At 43.2% G+C, this 21,522-nt stretch overlaps 1 protein-coding gene across 1 annotated transcript in view; it reads left to right on the forward strand.

Moving 5' to 3' along the window:
• Positions 1 to 21,522, forward strand: part of LOC144669451 (uncharacterized) — a 93,065-nt gene that overhangs the window by 52,039 nt on the left and 19,504 nt on the right. The window contains exons 60-89 of the mRNA XM_078531894.1: positions 433 to 489; positions 1,871 to 1,906; positions 2,055 to 2,090; positions 2,570 to 2,626; positions 3,968 to 4,003; positions 4,152 to 4,187; positions 4,667 to 4,723; positions 6,142 to 6,177; positions 6,326 to 6,361; positions 6,841 to 6,897; positions 8,234 to 8,269; positions 8,418 to 8,453; positions 8,933 to 8,989; positions 10,332 to 10,367; positions 10,516 to 10,551; positions 11,031 to 11,087; positions 12,469 to 12,504; positions 12,653 to 12,688; positions 13,168 to 13,224; positions 14,566 to 14,601; positions 14,750 to 14,785; positions 15,265 to 15,321; positions 16,740 to 16,775; positions 16,924 to 16,959; positions 17,439 to 17,495; positions 18,832 to 18,867; positions 19,016 to 19,051; positions 19,530 to 19,586; positions 20,927 to 20,962; positions 21,111 to 21,146. Coding sequence (XP_078388020.1) covers positions 433 to 489; positions 1,871 to 1,906; positions 2,055 to 2,090; positions 2,570 to 2,626; positions 3,968 to 4,003; positions 4,152 to 4,187; positions 4,667 to 4,723; positions 6,142 to 6,177; positions 6,326 to 6,361; positions 6,841 to 6,897; positions 8,234 to 8,269; positions 8,418 to 8,453; positions 8,933 to 8,989; positions 10,332 to 10,367; positions 10,516 to 10,551; positions 11,031 to 11,087; positions 12,469 to 12,504; positions 12,653 to 12,688; positions 13,168 to 13,224; positions 14,566 to 14,601; positions 14,750 to 14,785; positions 15,265 to 15,321; positions 16,740 to 16,775; positions 16,924 to 16,959; positions 17,439 to 17,495; positions 18,832 to 18,867; positions 19,016 to 19,051; positions 19,530 to 19,586; positions 20,927 to 20,962; positions 21,111 to 21,146 — 1,290 coding nt within the window. The remainder of the gene's footprint in view (positions 1 to 432; positions 490 to 1,870; positions 1,907 to 2,054; positions 2,091 to 2,569; positions 2,627 to 3,967; positions 4,004 to 4,151; positions 4,188 to 4,666; positions 4,724 to 6,141; positions 6,178 to 6,325; positions 6,362 to 6,840; positions 6,898 to 8,233; positions 8,270 to 8,417; positions 8,454 to 8,932; positions 8,990 to 10,331; positions 10,368 to 10,515; positions 10,552 to 11,030; positions 11,088 to 12,468; positions 12,505 to 12,652; positions 12,689 to 13,167; positions 13,225 to 14,565; positions 14,602 to 14,749; positions 14,786 to 15,264; positions 15,322 to 16,739; positions 16,776 to 16,923; positions 16,960 to 17,438; positions 17,496 to 18,831; positions 18,868 to 19,015; positions 19,052 to 19,529; positions 19,587 to 20,926; positions 20,963 to 21,110; positions 21,147 to 21,522) is intronic.

A 21,522-nucleotide genomic window follows, 5' to 3' on the forward strand; every position in this document is an offset into this window, starting at 1 on the left:
GTCAATAATCGAGTGACGATTGTGTTCATGTCTCTGGGAAGCTGTTTGGATCCATTGGCCTTGGATGGAAACCCAAAGCTCAGATCCCGGAGTCAGTGCTCGGCTCACTGTTCCTGTCTCTGAAGAGCCAGGAGGGCAGAGAGTGTGGGTGACGGACAATCTCACACCCGGGCAGTAAGTGAGACTCACACTGACCCTCGAGACTCCGGGATTCAACCCCCAGTTTCCTGGTGAAGTGACCCGAACACAATCCAACCCTGAGCTGGGCCTTCGAGTGATGGGAATGTAGCTCATGGTGAGGTGAGCGATTCAGTGGGTGGTACAGTGTGTGAGTGTGAGCAAAAAGGAACATGTGACAGGGACACACTTTTAAATTGTGAACATTTCACATTCATTTTACATTTTATAATCGAAAACCGGTTTTCATTTCAGATTCCGATGAAATTGCCAAAAGGAAAAGCAAAGTGATCGGTTCCAGAGAAGATGATGGTTTGTAGATCTCTCTGTGTGGGGGATTATTGACTGCACCAATATATGGGAGCTGGGGCCATGAGGATGAACAAGCTCTTTATTGAAATGATGTCAAATAGACGTGGAGTGAGGGGAGAAGTAGCAGAATGGAGAGCAAGCTGGCTACAAAACAGCAAACAGAGAGTAGGGGTTAAAGGGAGTTACTCCGACTGGTGGAAGGTGGGAAGTGGTGTTCCACAGGGATCGGTGCTGGGATCACTGTTGTTCATCGTTTACAGAAACAACATGGACTTGGGAATCAGAAATACAATTTTCAAAATGTGTAGATGATACCAAACTGGGGTTTAGTTAATACTGAGGAGACGGTGATAAATATTCAAATTATGCGTGTTTGGTAAATACATTTCAGTGTCATAAACGTGAGGTGATGTTGTAGAAATTATAAAACTTATAGTCTTGCAGTCAAGTGAGCAAACTTATTGCAATATTGATGAGTCTGAAGTGTTGAATTTTGGTCTGAAGGATAAGGAGACACAGACTCCTCAGAAAATCAGAGTCTCAATGGGTTTGAGGAACAGAGGGATCATTATTCACAAATCATTAAAACTAGTGACACAGGCTCATGAGGCCTTAAACACACAAATAAATCAATGGCATTAATTTCCAACTGAAATTAAGTGAACTGAAAAGCAGAGAGGTTATGCTAAAGATGTCTAGAAGCTCGATGAGTCCGCACTGTAACGACTGTACACAGTTCCTGTCTCCATGTTACACAAACCAGATGCAGACATTGGAGAATATGCAGAATAGATTTACAGGACAATACTAGAACTGAGAGGTGAGAACCATCAGGAGAGACTGGACAGGTTCGGGCTCTATTCAATGTAAAAGAGAAGACTGAGGGGTGACCTGACAGAGGTCTTCACAAGAATAAGTCCCGTTTGATAAAGTACACAGAGGGAATTGGTTCCCATTGAGGGTGAGAGCAAATTTGAGGGTGATAAAAATGATTCACTAATAAATCCAGTTGGGAATTCTGGAGGAAATGAGATGAGAATGGGGAACTCGCGACGGCAGGGAGAAGTTGAGGCAAATAGAATCGATATATTTTAGGGGAAGCTGGATAGAAAACCAGGGGAAATGATTGGCGGATCTGCTGGGAGGGGGAGCTGAAGAGGGCAGGGAGGAAGCTTGTGTGGAACATTACTACAATCACAGAGCAGTTGGGCTGAATGGCCTGTTTTTGTGCTGTAAATTCATTCTGTAAATTCAACCTGGAGATGTGAGCTGTCCAGGTGCTGAGTGTGTGGGTGTTTGCAGTGGGATTGGGATCATTGAAAACCATTCGGATATCGGAACGTGTGGTCTGGAAACTGAAATCCTGTTCCCTCTGTTTCAGACTCTGTAGAGAATGAGAGTCAACCTGATACTAAAGGTATTTATCCCGATCTTTCAACAATATGTCACGGTTACAGATTTAAATATCATTAAAACGGGAGAGACAGTTTTAAAACTATTCTGATAATGGGACACTGAGGCTTTACTGTGATTGGTGAACTGAAATTCTGTTCTTTCTGTTCCAGATTCTTTCGAAAAACCGAGTCACTCTAGGACTCAAGGTATGTATATTTATATTTTAATATGTCCCTGTTTCTATCAATCATTGGTCAATAATCGAGTGACAATTGTGTTCATGTCTCTGGGAAGCTGTTTGGACCCATTGGCCTTGGATGGAAACCCAAAGCTCAGATCCCGGAGTCAGTGCTCGGCTCACTGTTCCTGTCTCTGAAGAGCCAGGAGGGCAGAGAGTGTGGGTGAGGGACAATCTCACACCCGGGCAGTAAGTGAGACTCACACTGACCCTCGAGACTCCGGGATTCAACCCCCAGTTTCCTGGTGAAGTGACCCGAACACAATCCAACCCTGAGCTGGGCCTTCGAGTGATGGGAATGTAGCTCATGGTGAGGTGAGCGATTCAGTGGGTGGTACAATGTGTGAGTGTGAGCAAAAAGGAACATGTGACAGGGACACACTTTTAAATTGTGAACATTTCACATTCATTTTACATTTTATAATCGAAAACCGGTTTTCATTTCAGATTCCGATGAAATTGCCAAAAGGAAAAGCAAAGTGATCGGTTCCAGAGAAGATGATGGTTTGTAGATCTCTCTGTGTGGGGGATTATTGACTGCACTAATATATGGGAGCTGGGGCCATGAGGATGAACAAGCTCTTTATTGAAATGATGTCAAATGCACGTGGAGTGAGGGGAGAAGTAGCAGAATGGAGAGCAAGCTGGCTACAAAACAGCAAACAGAGAGTAGGGGTTAAAGGGAGTTACTCCGACTGGTGGAAGGTGGGAAGTGGTGTTCCACAGGGATCGGTGCTGGGATCACTGTTGTTCATCGTTTACAGAAACAATTTGGACTCGGGAATCAGAAATACAATTTGAAAATGTGTGGATGACACCAAACTGGAGTTTAGTTAACACTGAGGAGACTGAAATAAATGCTCAATATCGGCATGTGTTTGGTAAATACATTTCAGTGTATTAAACGTGAGCTGATGTTAGATTTTGTTCGGAAGGATAAGGAGGTGACCAACTCCTTAGAAAACAGAGTTTCAATGGGATTGAGGAACGGAGGGATCTGGGAGTTACAGATTCACAAATCATTAAAACTAGTGACACAGACTCGTGAGGCCATAAAGACACAAATAAATCACTGGGGTTAATTCCCAATTGGATAGAACTGAAAAGCAGAGAGGTTATGCTAAAGATGTCTAGAAGCTGGATTAGTCCAAACTGTAACGACTGTACACAGTTCCTGTCTCCTTGTTACAAAAACGTAATGGAGACATTGGAGAATATGCACAATAGATTTATGAGGACAATACTGGAACTGAGAGGTTAGAAGTATCAGGAGAGACTGAACAGGTTAGAGCTTTATTCTCTAGGAAAGAGAAGAGTGAGGGATTGACCTCAGAGAGGTCTTTATAAAACTAGTACACTTTGATAGAGTACACGGAGAGAATTTGCTCCCATTGAGGGTGAGACCTAAATTGAGGGCGAAAAAGTTTCAGAGTCACAAATAAACCCAATTGGGAATTCTGGAGGAAACTCTTTATCCAGAGAGAGATGAGAATGGGGAACTCACTACCACAGGGAGAGGTCGAGGCAAATCGAATCGATACATTTAAGGGGAACCTGAAAAAACAAGAAAGAGGAAAGAAATAGAAGGAGATGTCGATGAGATGAGATGAAGACGGGAGGCAGGAAGATCGTGTTGTGCATGAACACTGGCACAGTCCAGTTTGACCGAATGGCCTGTTTCTGTGTTGTAATCACCATGTGATTCGATATAAAATTCCACCTGGAGATGTGAGCTATCCAGGTGCTGAGTGTGTGGGTGTTTGCAGTGGGATTGGGATCATTGAAAACCATTCGGATATCGGAACGTGTGGTCTGGAAACTGAAATCCTGTTCCCTCTGTTTCAGACTCTGTAGAGAATGAGAGTCAACCTGATACTAAAGGTATTTATCCCGATCTTTCAACAATATGTCACGGTTACAGATTTAAATATCATTAAAACGGGAGAGACAGTTTTAAAACTATTCTGATAATGGGACACTGAGGCTTTACTGTGATTGGTGAACTGAAATTCTGTTCTTTCTGTTCCAGATTTTTTCGAAAAACCGAGTCACTCTAGGACTCAAGGTATGTATATTTATATTTTAATATGTCCCTGTTTCTATCAATCATTGGTCAATAATCGAGTGACAATTGTGTTCATGTCTCTGGGAAGCTGTTTGGACCCATTGGCCTTGGATGGAAACCCAAAGCTCAGATCCCGGAGTCAGTGCTCGGCTCACTGTTCCTGTCTCTGAAGAGCCAGGAGGGCAGAGAGTGTGGGTGAGGGACAATCTCACACCCGGGCAGTAAGTGAGACTCACACTGACCCTCGAGACTCCGGGATTCAACCCCCAGTTTCCTGGTGAAGTGACCCGAACACAATCCAACCCTGAGCTGGGCCTTCGAGTGATGGGAATGTAGCTCATGGTGAGGTGAGCGATTCAGTGGGTGGTACAATGTGTGAGTGTGAGCAAAAAGGAACATGTGACAGGGACACACTTTTAAATTGTGAACATTTCACATTCATTTTACATTTTATAATCGAAAACCGGTTTTCATTTCAGATTCCGATGAAATTGCCAAAAGGAAAAGCAAAGTGATCGGTTCCAGAGAAGATGATGGTTTGTAGATCTCTCTGTGTGGGGGATTATTGACTGCACTAATATATGGGAGCTGGGGCCATGAGGATGAACAAGCTCTTTATTGAAATGATGTCAAATGCACGTGGAGTGAGGGGAGAAGTAGCAGAATGGAGAGCAAGCTGGCTACAAAACAGCAAACAGAGAGTAGGGGTTAAAGGGAGTTACTCCGACTGGTGGAAGGTGGGAAGTGGTGTTCCACAGGGATCGGTGCTGGGATCACTGTTGTTCATCGTTTACAGAAACAATTTGGACTCGGGAATCAGAAATACAATTTGAAAATGTGCAGGGGACACAAAACTGGGGTTTAGTTAATACTGCGGAGACTGAAAGAAATGCTCAAAATCAGCATGTTTGGTAAATAGATTTCAGTGTAATAAACTTGAGCTGATGTTGGATTTTGTTCGGAAGCAGAAGTAAGCACCAAATTCCTTCAAAAATCAGAGTCTCAATCGGATTGAGGTACAGAGGGATCGGGGGGTTACAGATTCACAAATCATTAAAACTAGTGACACAAGCTCATGAGGCCTTAAAAACACAAATAAATCACTGGGATTCATTTCCAATGGGATAGAACTGAAAAGCAGAGAGGTTACGCTAAAGATGTCTAGAAGCTTGATGAGTCCACACTGTAACGACTGTACACAGTTCCTGTCTATATATTACACAAAAGAAATGGAGACATTGGCGAATATTCAGAATAGATTTGCAATGGGTGACTGAGAGGTTAGAACTATCAGGAGAGACTGGATGGGTTAGCGCTCTACCCTCTAGGTGACCCTCAGGTTAAACTCACCACCTGTTGTCTCTCTCTAATGAGAGAGCAGCCTCTGGTCCTCGGGGTCTACGGCCACATTCATTTCATTTCAGGAAAGAGAAGATTGAGAAGATCACCGAGAAAAAGTGTCCACAAAATAAGTTAAAGTTTCAAAGAGAACACGGAGAGGAAATGCTTCCGATTGTTGGGAAATCAAGCCTGCCGGCCATAAATATAAGGGGCACAGATAAATCCAAAAGGCACTCGGGAGAAACCTGTTTATCCAGAGAGTTGTTAGAATGTGGAACTCACTCCCACCAGGAGAGGTGGAGACAAATGGAAGCCATACATTTAAGGGGAAGCTGGATACAAGAACCAGGGGAAAAGATTGGAGGATTCGCTGGGAGGGTGAGCTGAAGAGGGCTGGGAGGAAGCTCGTGTGGAACATTACTACAATCACAGAGCAGTTGGGCTGAATGGCCTGTTTTTGTGCTGTAAATTCATTCTGTAAATTCAACCTGGAGATGTGAGCTGTCCAGGTGCTGAGTGTGTGGGTGTTTGCAGTGGGATTGGGATCATTGAAAACCATTCGGATATCGGAACGTGTGGTCTGGAAACTGAAATCCTGTTCCCTCTGTTTCAGACTCTGTAGAGAATGAGAGTCAACCTGATACTAAAGGTATTTATCCCGATCTTTCAACAATGTGTCACGGTTACAGATTTAAATATCATTAAAACGGGAGAGACAGTTTTAAAACTATTCAGATAATGGGACACTGAGGCTTTACTGTGATTGGTGAACTGAAATTCTGTTCTTTCTGTTCCAGATTCTTTTGAAAAAGCGAGTCACTCTAGGACTCAAGGTATCTATATTTATATTTTAATATGTCCCTGTTTCTATCAATCATTGGTCAATAATCGAGTGACGATTGTGCTCATGTCTCTGGGAAGCTGTTTGGATCCATTGGCCTTGGATGGAAACCCAAAGCTCAGATCCCGGAGTCAGTGCTCGGCTTACTGTTCCTGTCTCTGAAGAGCCAGGAGGGCAGAGAGTGTGGGTGAGGGACAATCTCACACCCGGGCAGTAAGTGAGACTCACACTGACCCTCGAGACTCCGGGATACAACCCCCAGTTTCCTGGTGAAGTGACCCGAACACAATCCAACCCTGAGCTGGGCCTTCGAGTGATGGGAATGTAGCTCATGGTGAGGTGAGCGATTCAGTGGGTGGTACAATGTGTGAGTGTGAGCAAAAAGGAACATGTGACAGGGACACACTTTTAAATTGTGAACATTTCACATTCATTTTACATTTTATAATCGAAAACCGGTTTTCATTTCAGGTACCGATGAAATTGCCAAAAGGAAAAGCAAAGTGATCGGTTCCAGAGAAGATGATGGTTTGTAGATCTCTCTGTGTGGGGGATTATTGACTGCGCTAATAGATGGGAGCTGGGGCCATGAGGATGAACAAGCTCTTTATTGAAATGATGTCAAATAGACGTGGAGTGAGGGGAGAAGTGGCAGAATGGAGAGCAAGCTGGCTACAAAACAGCAAACAGAGAGTAGGGGTTAAAGGGAGTTACTCCGACTGGTGGAAGGTGGGAAGTGGTGTTCCACAGGGATCGGTGCTGGGATCACTGTTGTTCATCATTTACAGAAATTATTTGGATTTGGGAATCAGAAAAACAATTTGAAAATATGTGGATGACACCAAACTGGAGTTTAGTTAACACTGAGGAGACTGAAATAAATGCTCAATATCGGCATGTGTTTGGTAAATACATTTCAGTGTAATAAACGTGAGCTGATGTTAGATTTTGTTCGGAAGGATAAGGAGGTGACCAACTCCTTAGAAAACAGAGTTTCAATGGGATTGAGGAACAGAGGGATCTGGGGGGGTTACAGATTCACAAATCATTAAAACTAGTGACACAGACTCGTGAGGCCATAAAGACACAAATAAATCACTGGGGTTAATTCCCAATTGGATAGAACTGAAAAGCAGAGAGGTTATGCTAAAGATGTCTAGAAGCTGGATTAGTCCAAACTGTAACGACTGTACACAGTTCCTGTCTCCTTGTTACAAAAACGTAATGGAGACATTGGAGAATATGCACAATAGATTTATGAGGACAATACTGGAACTGAGAGGTTAGAAGTATCAGGAGAGACTGAACAGGTTAGAGCTCTAGGAAAGAGAAGAGTGAGGGATTGACCTCAGAGAGGTCTTTATAAAAATAGTACACTTCAATAGAGTACATGGAGAGAATTTGCTCCCATTGAGGGTGAGACCTAAATTGAGGGCGAAAAAGTTTCAGAGTCACAAATAAACCCAATTGGGAATTCTGGAGGAAACTCTTTATCCAGAGAGAGATGAGAATGGGGAACTCACTACCACAGGGAGAGGTCGAGGCAAATCGAATCGATACATTTAAGGGGAACCTGAAAAAACAAGAAAGTGGAAAGAAATAGAAGGAGATGTTGATAAGATGAGATGAAGACGGGTGGCAGGAAGATCGTGTTGTGCATGAACACTGGCACAGTCCAGTTTGACCGAATGGCCTGTTTCTGTGTTGTAATCACCATGTGATTCGATATAAAATTCCACCTGGAGATGTGAGCTGTCCAGGTGCTGAGTGTGTGGGTGTTTGCAGTGGGATTGGGATCATTGAAAACCATTCGGATATCGGAACGTGTGATCTGGAAACTGAAATCCTGTTCCCTCTGTTTCAGACTCTGTAGAGAATGAGAGTGAACCTGACACTAAAGGTATTTATCCCGATCTTTGAAAAATATGTCACGGTTACAGATTTAAATATCATTAAAACGGGAGGGACAGTTTTAAAACTATTCAGATATCGGGACACTGAGGCTTTACTGTGATTGCTGAACTGAAATTCTGTTCTTTCTGTTCCAGATTCTTTCGAAAAAGCGAGTCACTCTAGGACTCAAGGTATGTATATTTATATTTTAATATGTCCCTGTTTCTATCAATCATTGGTCAATAATCGAGTGACAATTGTGTTCATGTCTCTGGGAAGCTGTTTGGACCCATTGGCCTTGGATGGAAACCCAAAGCTCAGATCCCGGAGTCAGTGCTCGGCTCACTGTTCCTGTCTCTGAAGAGCCAGGAGGGCAGAGAGTGTGGGTGACGGACAATCTCACACCCGGGCAGTAAGTGAGACTCACACTGACCCTCGAGACTCCGGGATTCAACCCCCAGTTTCATGGTGAAGTGACCCGAACCCAATCCGACCCTGAGCTGGGCCTTCGAGTGATGGGAATGTAGCTCATGGTGAGGTGAGCGATTCAGTGGGTGGTACAATGTGTGAGTGTGAGCAAAATGGAACATGTGACAGGGACACACTTTTAAATTGTGAACATTTCACATTCATTTTCCATTTTATAATCGAAAACCGATTTTCATTTCAGATTCCGATGAAATTGCCAAAAGGAAAAGCAAAGTGATGGATTCCAGAGAAGATGATGGTTTGTAGATCTCTCTGTGTGGGGGATTATTGACTGTGCTAATATATGGGAGCTGGGGCCATGAGGATGAACAAGCTCTTTATTGAAATGATGTCAAATAGACGTGGAGTGAGGGGAGAAGTAGCAGAATGGAGAGCAAGCTGGCTACAAAACAGCAAACAGAGAGTAGGGGTTAAAGGGAGTTACTCCGACTGGTGGAAGGTGGGAAGTGGTGTTCCACAGGGATCGGTGCTGGGATCACTGTTGTTCATTATTTACAGAAATTATTTGGATTTGGGAATCAGAAAAACAATTTGAAAATGTGTGGATGACACCAAACTGGAGTTTAGTTAACACTGAGGAGACTGAAATAAATGCTCAATATCGGCATGTGTTTGGTAAATACATTTCAGTGTAATAAACGTGAGCTGATGTTAGATTTTGTTCGGAAGGATAAGGAGGTGACCAACTCCTTAGAAAACAGAGTCTCAATGGGATTGAGGAACAGAGGGATCTGGGGGGGTTACAGATTCACAAATCATTAAAACTAGTGACACAGACTCGTGAGGCCATAAAGACACAAATAAATCACTGGGGTTAATTCCCAATTGGATAGAACTGAAAAGCAGAGAGGTTATGCTAAAGATGTCTAGAAGCTGGATTAGTCCAAACTGTAACGACTGTATACAGTTCCTGTCTCCTTGTTACAAAAACGTAATGGAGACATTGGAGAATATGCACAATAGATTTATGAGGACAATACTGGAACTGAGAGGTTAGAAGTATCAGGAGAGACTGAACAGGTTAGAGCTCTATTCTCTAGGAAAGAGAAGTGTGAGGGATTGACCTCAGAGAGGTCTTTATAAAACTAGTACACTTTGATAGAGTACACGGAGAGAATTTGCTCCCATTGAGGGTGAGACCTAAATTGAGGGCGATAAGTTACAGAGTCACAAATAAACCCAATTGGGAATTCTGGAGGAAAATCTTTATCCAGAGAGAGATGAGAATGGGGAACTCACTACCACAGGGAGAGGTCGAGGCAAATCGAATCGATACATTTAAGGGGAACCTGAAAAAACAAGAAAGTGGAAAGAAATAGAAGGAGATGTTGATAAGATGAGATGAAGACGGGTGGGAGGAAGATAGTGTTGTGCATGAACACTGGCACAGAGCAGTTTGACCGAATGGCCTGTTTCTGTGTTGTAATCACCATGTGATTCGATATAAAATTCCACCTGGAGATGTGAGCTGTCCAGGTGCTGAGTGTGTGGGTGTTTGCAGTGGGATTGGGATCATTGAAAACCATTCGGATATCGGAACGTGTGATCTGGAAACTGAAATCCTGTTTCCTCTGTTTCAGACTCTGTAGAGAATGAGAGTGAACCTGACACTAAAGGTATTTATCCCGATCTTTGAACAATATGTCACGGTTACAGATTTAAATATCATTAAAACGGGAGGGACAGTTTTAAAACTATTCTGATAATGGGACACTGAGGCTTTACTGTGATTGGTGGACTGAAATTCTGTTCTTTCTGTTCCAGATTCTTTTGAAAAAGCGAGTCACTCTAGGACTCAAGGTATCTATATTTATATTTTAATATGTCCCTGTTTCTATCAATCATTGGTCAATAATCGAGTGACGATTGTGCTCATGTCTCTGGGAAGCTGTTTGGATCCATTGGCCTTGGATGGAAACCCAAAGCTCAGATCCCGGAGTCAGTGCTCGGCTCACTGTTCCTGTCTCTGAAGAGCCAGGAGTGCAGAGAGTGTGGGTGAGGGACAATCTCACACCCGGGCAGTAAGTGAGACTCACACTGACCCTCGAGACTCCGGGATTCAACCCCCAGTTTCCTGGTGAAGTGACCCGAACCCAATCCGACCCTGAGCTGGGCCTTCGAGTGATGGGAATGTAGCTCATGGTGAGGTGAGAGATTCAGTGGGTGGTACAATGTGTGAGTGTGAGCAAAAAGGAACATGTGACAGGGACACACTTTTAAATTGTGAACATTTCACATTCATTTTCCATTTTATAATCGAAAACCGGTTTTCATTTCAGATTCTGATGAAATTGCCAAAAGGAAAAGCAAAGAGATCGATTCCAGAGAAGATGATGGTTTGTAGATCTCTCTGTGTGGGGGATTATTGACTGCACCAATATATGGGAGCTGGGGCCATGAGGATGAACAAGCTCTTTATTGAAATGATGTCAAATAGACGTGGAGTGAGGGGAGAAGTAGCAGAATGGAGAGCAAGCTGGCTACAAAACAGCAAACAGAGAGTAGGGGTTAAAGGGAGTTACTCCGACTGGTGGAAGGTGGGAAGTGGTGTTCCACAGGGATCGGTGCTGGGATCACTGTTGTTCATCGTTTACAGAAACAACATGGACTTGGGAATCAGAAGTACAATTTTCAAAATGTGTAGATGATACCAAACTGGGGTTTAGTTAATACTGAGGAGACGGTGATAAATATTCAAATTATGCGTGTTTGGTAAATACATTTCAGTGTCATAAACGTGAGGTGATGTTGTAGAAATTATAAAACTTATAGTCTTGCAGTCAAGTGAGCAAACTTATTGCAATATTGATGAGTCTGAAGTGTTGAATTTTGGTCTGAAGGATAAGGAGACACAGACTCCTCAGAAAATCAGAGTCTCAATGGGTTTGAGGAACAGAGGGATCATTATTCACAAATCATTAAAACTAGTGACACAGGCTCATGAGGCCTTAAACACACAAATAAATCAATGGCATTAATTTCCAACTGAAATTAAGTGAACTGAAAAGCAGAGAGGTTATGCTAAAGATGTCTAGAAGCTCGATGAGTCCGCACTGTAACGACTGTACACAGTTCCTGTCTCCATGTTACACAAACCAGATGCAGACATTGGAGAATATGCAGAATAGATTTACAGGACAATACTAGAACTGAGAGGTGAGAACCATCAGGAGAGACTGGACAGGTTCGGGCTCTATTCAATGTAAAAGAGAAGACTGAGGGGTGACCTGACAGAGGTCTTCACAAGAATAAGTCCCGTTTGATAAAGTACACAGAGGGAATTGGTTCCCATTGAGGGTGAGAGCAAATTTGAGGGTGATAAAAATGATTCACTAATAAATCCAGTTGGGAATTCTGGAGGAAATGAGATGAGAATGGGGAACTCGCGACGGCAGGGAGAAGTTGAGGCAAATAGAATCGATATATTTTAGGGGAAGCTGGATAGAAAACCAGGGGAAATGATTGGCGGATCTGCTGGGAGGGGGAGCTGAAGAGGGCAGGGAGGAAGCTTGTGTGGAACATTACTACAATCACAGAGCAGTTGGGCTGAATGGCCTGTTTTTGTGCTGTAAATTCATTCTGTAAATTCAACCTGGAGATGTGAGCTGTCCAGGTGCTGAGTGTGTGGGTGTTTGCAGTGGGATTGGGATCATTGAAAACCATTCGGATATCGGAACGTGTGGTCTGGAAACTGAAATCCTGTTCCCTCTGTTTCAGACTCTGTAGAGAATGAGAGTCAACCTGATACTAAAGGTATTTATCCCGATCTTTGAACAATATGTCACGGTTACAGATTTAAATATCATTAAAACGGGAGAGACAGTTTTAAAACTATTCTGATAATGGGACACTGAGGCTTTACTGTGATTGGTGAACTGAAATTCTGTTCTTTCTGTTCCAGATTCTTTCGAAAAAGCGAGTCACTCTAGGACTCAAGGTATGTATATTTATATTTTAATATGTCCCTGTTTCTATCAATCATTGGTCAATAATCGAGTGACGATTGTGTTCATGTCTCTGGGAAGCTGTTTGGATCCATTGGCCTTGGATGGAAACCCAAAGCTCAGATCCCGGAGTCAGTGCTCGGCTCACTGTTCCTGTCTCTGAAGAGCCAGGAGGGCAGAGAGTGTGGGTGACGGACAATCTCACACCCGGGCAGTAAGTGAGACTCACACTGACCCTCGAGACTCCGGGATTCAACCCCCAGTTTCCTGGTGAAGTGACCCGAACACAATCCAACCCTGAGCTGGGCCTTCGAGTGATGGGAATGTAGCTCATGGTGAGGTGAGCGATTCAGTGGGTGGTACAGTGTGTGAGTGTGAGCAAAAAGGAACATGTGACAGGGACACACTTTTAAATTGTGAACATTTCACATTCATTTTACATTTTATAATCGAAAACCGGTTTTCATTTCAGATTCCGATGAAATTGCCAAAAGGAAAAACAAAGTGATCGATTCCAGAGAAGATGATGGTTTGTAAATCTCTCTGTGTGGGGGATTATTGACTGCGCTAATATATGGGAGCTGGGGCCATGAGGATGAACAAGCTCTTTATTGAAATGATGTCAAATAGACGTGGAGTGAGGGGAGAAGTAGCAGAATGGAGAGCAAGCTGGCAACAAAACAGCAAACAGAGAGTAGGGGTTAAAGGGAGTTACTCCGACTGGTGGAAGGTGGGAAGTGGTGTTCCACAGGGATCGGTGCTGGGATCACTGTTGTTCATCATTTACAGAAATTATTTGGATTTGGGAATCAGAAATACAATTTGAAAATGTGTGGATGACACCAAACTGGAGTTTAGTTAACACTGAGGAGACTGAAATAAATGCTCAATATCGGCATGTGTTTGGTAAATACATTTCAGTGTAATAAACGTGAGCTGATGTTAGATTTTGTTCGGAAGGATAAGGAGGTGACCAACTCCTTAGAAAACAGAGTTTCAATGGGATTGAGGAACGGAGGGATCTGGGAGTTACAGATTCACAAATCATTAAAACTAGTGACACAGACTCGTGAGGCCATAAAGACACAAATAAATCACTGGGGTTAATTCCCAATTGGATAGAACTGAAAAGCAGAGAGGTTATGCTAAAGATGTCTAGAAGCTGGATTAGTCCAAACTGTAACGACTGTACACAGTTCCTGTCTCCTTGTTACAAAAACGTAATGGAGACATTGGAGAATATGCACAATAGATTTATGAGGACAATACTGGAACTGAGAGGTTAGAAGTATCAGGAGAGACTGAACAGGTTAGAGCTTTATTCTCTAGGAAAGAGAAGAGTGAGGGATTGACCTCAGAGAGGTCTTTATAAAACTAGTACACTTTGATAGAGTACACGGAGAGAATTTGCTCCCATTGAGGGTGAGACCTAAATTGAGGGCGAAAAAGTTTCAGAGTCACAAATAAACCCAATTGGGAATTCTGGAGGAAACTCTTTATCCAGAGAGAGATGAGAATGGGGAACTCACTACCACAGGGAGAGGTCGAGGCAAATCGAATCGATACATTTAAGGGGAACCTGAAAAAACAAGAAAGAGGAAAGAAATAGAAGGAGATGTCGATGAGATGAGATGAAGACGGGAGGCAGGAAGATCGTGTTGTGCATGAACACTGGCACAGTCCAGTTTGACCGAATGGCCTGTTTCTGTGTTGTAATCACCATGTGATTCGATATAAAATTCCACCTGGAGATGTGAGCTGTCCAGGTGCTGAGTGTGTGGGTGTTTGCAGTGGGATTGGGATCATTGAAAACCATTCGGATATCGGAACGTGTGGTCTGGAAACTGAAATCCTGTTCCCTCTGTTTCAGACTCTGTAGAGAATGAGAGTCAACCTGATACTAAAGGTATTTATCCCGATCTTTCAACAATATGTCACGGTTACAGATTTAAATATCATTAAAACGGGAGAGACAGTTTTAAAACTATTCTGATAATGGGACACTGAGGCTTTACTGTGATTGGTGAACTGAAATTCTGTTCTTTCTGTTCCAGATTCTTTCGAAAAACCGAGTCACTCTAGGACTCAAGGTATGTATATTTATATTTTAATATGTCCCTGTTTCTATCAATCATTGGTCAATAATCGAGTGACAATTGTGTTCATGTCTCTGGGAAGCTGTTTGGACCCATTGGCCTTGGATGGAAACCCAAAGCTCAGATCCCGGAGTCAGTGCTCGGCTCACTGTTCCTGTCTCTGAAGAGCCAGGAGGGCAGAGAGTGTGGGTGAGGGACAATCTCACACCCGGGCAGTAAGTGAGACTCACACTGACCCTCGAGACTCCGGGATTCAACCCCCACTTTCCTGGTGAAGTGACCCGAACACAATCCAACCCTGAGCTGGGCCTTCGAGTGATGGGAATGTAGCTCATGGTGAGGTGAGCGATTCAGTGGGTGGTACAATGTGTGAGTGTGAGCAAAAAGGAACATGTGACAGGGACACACTTTTAAATTGTGAACATTTCACATTCATTTTACATTTTATAATCGAAAACCGGTTTTCATTTCAGATTCCGATGAAATTGCCAAAAGGAAAAGCAAAGTGATCGGTTCCAGAGAAGATGATGGTTTGTAGATCTCTCTGTGTGGGGGATTATTGACTGCACTAATATATGGGAGCTGGGGCCATGAGGATGAACAAGCTCTTTATTGAAATGATGTCAAATGCACGTGGAGTGAGGGGAGAAGTAGCAGAATGGAGAGCAAGCTGGCTACAAAACAGCAAACAGAGAGTAGGGGTTAAAGGGAGTTACTCCGACTGGTGGAAGGTGGGAAGTGGTGTTCCACAGGGATCGGTGCTGGGATCACTGTTGTTCATCGTTTACAGAAACAATTTGGACTCGGGAATCAGAAATACAATTTGAAAATGTGCAGGGGACACAAAACTGGGGTTTAGTTAATACTGCGGAGACTGAAAGAAATGCTCAAAATCAGCATGTTTGGTAAATAGATTTCAGTGTAATAAACTTGAGCTGATGTTGGATTTTGTTCGGAAGCAGAAGTAAGCACCAAATTCCTTCAAAAATCAGAGTCTCAATCGGATTGAGGTACAGAGGGATCGGGGGGTTACAGATTCACAAATCATTAAAACTAGTGACACAAGCTCATGAGGCCTTAAAAACACAAATAAATCACTGGGATTCATTTCCAATGGGATAGAACTGAAAAGCAGAGAGGTTACGCTAAAGATGTCTAGAAGCTTGATGAGTCCACACTGTAACGACTGTACACAGTTCCTGTCTATATATTACACAAAAGAAATGGAGACATTGGCGAATATTCAGAATAGATTTGCAATGGGTGACTGAGAGGTTAGAACTATCAGGAGAGACTGGATGGGTTAGCGCTCTACCCTCTAGGTGACCCTCAGGTTAAACTCACCACCTGTTGTCTCTCTCTAATGAGAGAGCAGCCTCTGGTCCTCGGGGTCTACGGCCACATTCATTTCATTTCAGGAAAGAGAAGATTGAGAAGATCACCGAGAAAAAGTGTCCACAAAATAAGTTAAAGTTTCAAAGAGAACACGGAGAGGAAATGCTTCCGATTGTTGGGAAATCAAGCCTGCCGGCCATAAATATAAGGGGCACAGATAAATCCAAAAGGCACTCGGGAGAAACCTGTTTATCCAGAGAGTTGTTAGAATGTGGAACTCACTCCCACCAGGAGAGGTGGAGACAAATGGAAGCCATACATTTAAGGGGAAGCTGGATACAAGAACCAGGGGAAAAGATTGGAGGATTCGCTGGGAGGGTGAGCTGAAGAGGGCTGGGAGGAAGCTCGTGTGGAACATTACTACAATCACAGAGCAGTTGGGCTGAATGGCCTGTTTTTGTGCTGTAAATACATTCTGTAAATTCCACCTGGAGATGTGAGCTGTCCAGGTGCTGAGTGTGTGGGTGTTTGCAGTGGGATTGGGATCATTGAAAACCATTCGGATATCGGAACGTGTGGTCTGGAAACTGAAATCCTGTTCCCTCTGTTTCAGACTCTGTAGAGAATGAGAGTCAACCTGATACTAAAGGTATTTATCCCGATCTTTCAACAATGTGTCACGGTTACAGATTTAAATATCATTAAAACGGGAGAGACAGTTTTAAAACTATTCAGATAATGGGACACTGAGGCTTTACTGTGATTGGTGAACTGAAATTCTGTTCTTTCTGTTCCAGATTCTTTTGAAAAAGCGAGTCACTCTAGGACTCAAGGTATCTATATTTATATTTTAATATGTCCCTGTTTCTATCAATCATTGGTCAATAATCGAGTGACGATTGTGCTCATGTCTCTGGGAAGCTGTTTGGATCCATTGGCCTTGGATGGAAACCCAAAGCTCAGATCCCGGAGTCAGTGCTCGGCTTACTGTTCCTGTCTCTGAAGAGCCAGGAGGGCAGAGAGTGTGGGTGAGGGACAATCTCACACCCGGGCAGTAAGTGAGACTCACACTGACCCTCGAGACTCCGGGATACAACCCCCAGTTTCCTGGTGAAGTGACCCGAACACAATCCAACCCTGAGCTGGGCCTTCGAGTGATGGGAATGTAGCTCATGGTGAGGTGAGCGATTCAGTGGGTGGTACAATGTGTGAGTGTGAGCAAAAAGGAACATGTGACAGGGACACACTTTTAAATTGTGAACATTTCACATTCATTTTACATTTTATAATCGAAAACCGGTTTTCATTTCAGATACCGATGAAATTGCCAAAAGGAAAAGCAAAGTGATCGGTTCCAGAGAAGATGATGGTTTGTAGATCTCTCTGTGTGGGGGATTATTGACTGCGCTAATAGATGGGAGCTGGGGCCATGAGGATGAACAAGCTCTTTATTGAAATGATGTCAAATAGACGTGGAGTGAGGGGAGAAGTGGCAGAATGGAGAGCAAGCTGGCTACAAAACAGCAAACAGAGAGTAGGGGTTAAAGGGAGTTACTCCGACTGGTGGAAGGTGGGAAGTGGTGTTCCATAGGGATCGGTGCTGGGATCACTGTTGTTCATTATTTACAGAAATTATTTGGATTTGGGAATCAGAAAAACAATTTGAAAATGTGTGGATGACACCAAACTGGAGTTTAGTTAACACTGAGGAGACTGAAATAAATGCTCAATATCGGCATGTGTTTGGTAAATACATTTCAGTGTAATAAACGTGAGCTGATGTTAGATTTTGTTCGGAAGGATAAGGAGGTGACCAACTCCTTAGAAAACAGAGTTTCAATGGGATTGAGGAACAGAGGGATCTGGGGGGGTTACAGATTCACAAATCATTAAAACTAGTGACACAGACTCGTGAGGCCATAAAGACACAAATAAATCACTGGGGTTAATTCCCAATTGGATAGAACTGAAAAGCAGAGAGGTTATGCTAAAGATGTCTAGAAGCTGGATTAGTCCAAACTGTAACGACTGTACACAGTTCCTGTCTCCTTGTTACAAAAACGTAATGGAGACATTGGAGAATATGCACAATAGATTTATGAGGACAATACTGGAACTGAGAGGTTAGAAGTATCAGGAGAGACTGAACAGGTTAGAGCTCTAGGAAAGAGAAGAGTGAGGGATTGACCTCAGAGAGGTCTTTATAAAAATAGTACACTTCAATAGAGTACATGGAGAGAATTTGCTCCCATTGAGGGTGAGACCTAAATTGAGGGCGAAAAAGTTTCAGAGTCACAAATAAACCCAATTGGGAATTCTGGAGGAAACTCTTTATCCAGAGAGAGATGAGAATGGGGAACTCACTACCACAGGGAGAGGTCGAGGCAAATCGAATCGATACATTTAAGGGGAACCTGAAAAAACAAGAAAGTGGAAAGAAATAGAAGGAGATGTTGATAAGATGAGATGAAGACGGGTGGCAGGAAGATCGTGTTGTGCATGAACACTGGCACAGTCCAGTTTGACCGAATGGCCTGTTTCTGTGTTGTAATCACCATGTGATTCGATATAAAATTCCACCTGGAGATGTGAGCTGTCCAGGTGCTGAGTGTGTGGGTGTTTGCAGTGGGATTGGGATCATTGAAAACCATTCGGATATCGGAACGTGTGATCTGGAAACTGAAATCCTGTTCCCTCTGTTTCAGACTCTGTAGAGAATGAGAGTGAACCTGACACTAAAGGTATTTATCCCGATCTTTGAAAAATATGTCACGGTTACAGATTTAAATATCATTAAAACGGGAGGGACAGCTTTAAAACTATTCAGATAATTGGACACTGAGGCTTTACTGTGATTGGTGAACTGAAATTCTGTTCTTTCTGTTCCAGATTCTTTTGAAAAAGCGAGTCACTCTAGGACTCAAGGTATCTATATTTATATTTTAATATGTCCCTGTTTCTATCAATCATTGGTCAATAATCGAGTGACGATTGTGCTCATGTCTCTGGGAAGCTGTTTGGATCCATTGGCCTTGGATGGAAACCCAAAGCTCAGATCCCGGAGTCAGTGCTCGGCTCACTGTTCCTGTCTCTGAAGAGCCAGGAGGGCAGAGAGTGTGGGTGACGGACAATCTCACACCCGGGCAGTAAGTGAGACTCATACTGACCCTCGAGACTCCGGGATTCAATCCCAGTTTCCTGGTGAAGTGACCCAAACACAATCCGACCCTGAGCTGGGCCTTCGAGTGATGGGAATGTAGCTCATGGTGAGGTGAGCGATTCAGTGGGTGGTACAATGTGTGAGTGTGAGCAAAAAGGAACATGTGACAGGGACACACTTTTAAATTGTGAACATTTCACATTCATTTTACATTTTATAATCGAAAACCGGTTTTCATTTCAGATTCCGATGAAATTGCCAAAAGGAAAAGCAAAGTGATCGATTCCAGAGAAGATGATGGTTTGTAGATCTCTCTGTGTGGGGGATTATTGACTGTGCTAATATATGGGAGCTGGGGCCATGAGGATGAACAAGCTCTTTATTGAAATGATGTCAAATACACGTGGAGTGAGGGGAGAAGTAGCACAATGGAGAGCAAGCTGGCTACAAAACAGCAAACAGAGAGTAGGGGTTAAAGGGAGTTACTCCGACTGGTGGAAGGTGGGAAGTGGTTTTCCACAGGGATCGGTGCTGGGATCACTGTTGTTCATCATTTACGGAAATTATTTGGATTTGGGAATCAGAAAAACAATTTGAAAATGTGTGGATGACACCAAACTGGAGTTTAGTTAACACTGAGGAGACTGAAATAAATGCTCAATATCGGCATGTGTCTGGTAAATACATTTCAGTGTAATAAACGTGAGCTGATGTTAGATTTTGTTCGGAAGGATAAGGAGGTGACCAACTCCTTAGAAAACAGAGTTTCAATGGGATTGAGGAACAGAGGGATCTGGGAGTTACAGATTCACAAATCATTAAAACTAGTGACACAGACTCGTGAGGCCATAAAGACACAAATAAATCACTGGTGTTAATTCCCAATTGGATAGAACTGAAAAGCAGAGAGGTTATGCTAAAGATGTCTAGAAGCTGGATTAGTCGAAACTGTAACGACTGTACACAGTTCCTGTCTCCTTGTTACAAAAACGTAATGGAGACATTGGAGAATATGCACAATAGATTTATGAGGACAATACTGGAACTGAGAGGTTAGAAGTATCAGGAGAGACTGAACAGGTTAGAGCTCTATTCTCTAGGAAAGAGAAGTGTGAGGGATTGACCTCAGAGAGGTCTTTATAAAACTAGTACACTTTGATAGAGTACACGGAGAGAATTTGCTCCCATTGAGGGTGAGACCTAAATTGAGGGCGATAAGTTTCAGAGTCACAAATAAACCCAATTGGGAATTCTGGAGGAAACTCTTTATCCAGAGAGAGATGAGAATGGGGAACTCACTACCACAGGGAGAGGTCGAGGCAAATCGAATCGATACATTTAAGGGGAACCTTAAAAAACAAGAAAGGGGAAAGAAATAGAAGGAGATGTTGATAAGATGAGATGAAGACGGGTGGGAGGAAGATCGTGTTGTGCATGAACACTGGCACAGAGCAGTTTGACCGAATGGCCTGTTTCTGTGTTGTAATCACCATGTGATTCGATATAAAATTCCACCTGGAGATGTGAGCTGTCCAGGTGCTGAGTGTGTGGGTGTTTGCAGTGGGATTGGGATCATTGAAAACCATTCGGATATCGGAACGTGTGATCTGGAAACTGAAATCCTGTTCCCTCTATTTCAGACTCTGTAGAGAATGAGAGTGAACCTGACACTAAAGGTATTTATCCCGATCTTTCAACAATATGTCACGGTTACAGATTTAAATATCATTAAAACGGGAGGGACAGTTTTAAAACTATTCTGATGACGGGTCTCTGAGGTTTTACTGTGATTGGTGAACTGAAATTCTATTCTTTCTGTTCCAGATTCTTTTGAAAAAGCGAGTCACTCTAGGACTCAAGGTACCTACATTTATATTTTAATATGTCCCTGTTTCTATCAATCATTGGTCAATAATCGAGTGACGATTGTGCTCATGTCTCTGGGAAGCTGTTTGGATCCATTGGCCTTGGATGGAAACCCAAAGCTCAGATCCCGGAGTCAGTGCTCGGCTCACTGTTCCTGTCTCTGTAGAGCCAGGAGGGCAGAGAGTGTGGGTGAGGGACAATCTCACACCCGGGCAGTAAGTGAGACTCACACTGACCCTCGAGACTCCGGGATTCAACCCCCACTTTCCTGGTGAAGTGACCCGAACACAATCCAACCCTGAGCTGGGCCATCGAGTGATGGGAATGTAGCTCATGGTGAGGTGAGAGATTCAGTGGGTGGTACAATGTG

This window comes from Cetorhinus maximus, chromosome 29, assembly GCF_964194155.1.
Source record: "Cetorhinus maximus chromosome 29, sCetMax3.hap1.1, whole genome shotgun sequence".
Classification (NCBI taxonomy): domain Eukaryota; kingdom Metazoa; phylum Chordata; class Chondrichthyes; order Lamniformes; family Cetorhinidae; genus Cetorhinus; species Cetorhinus maximus.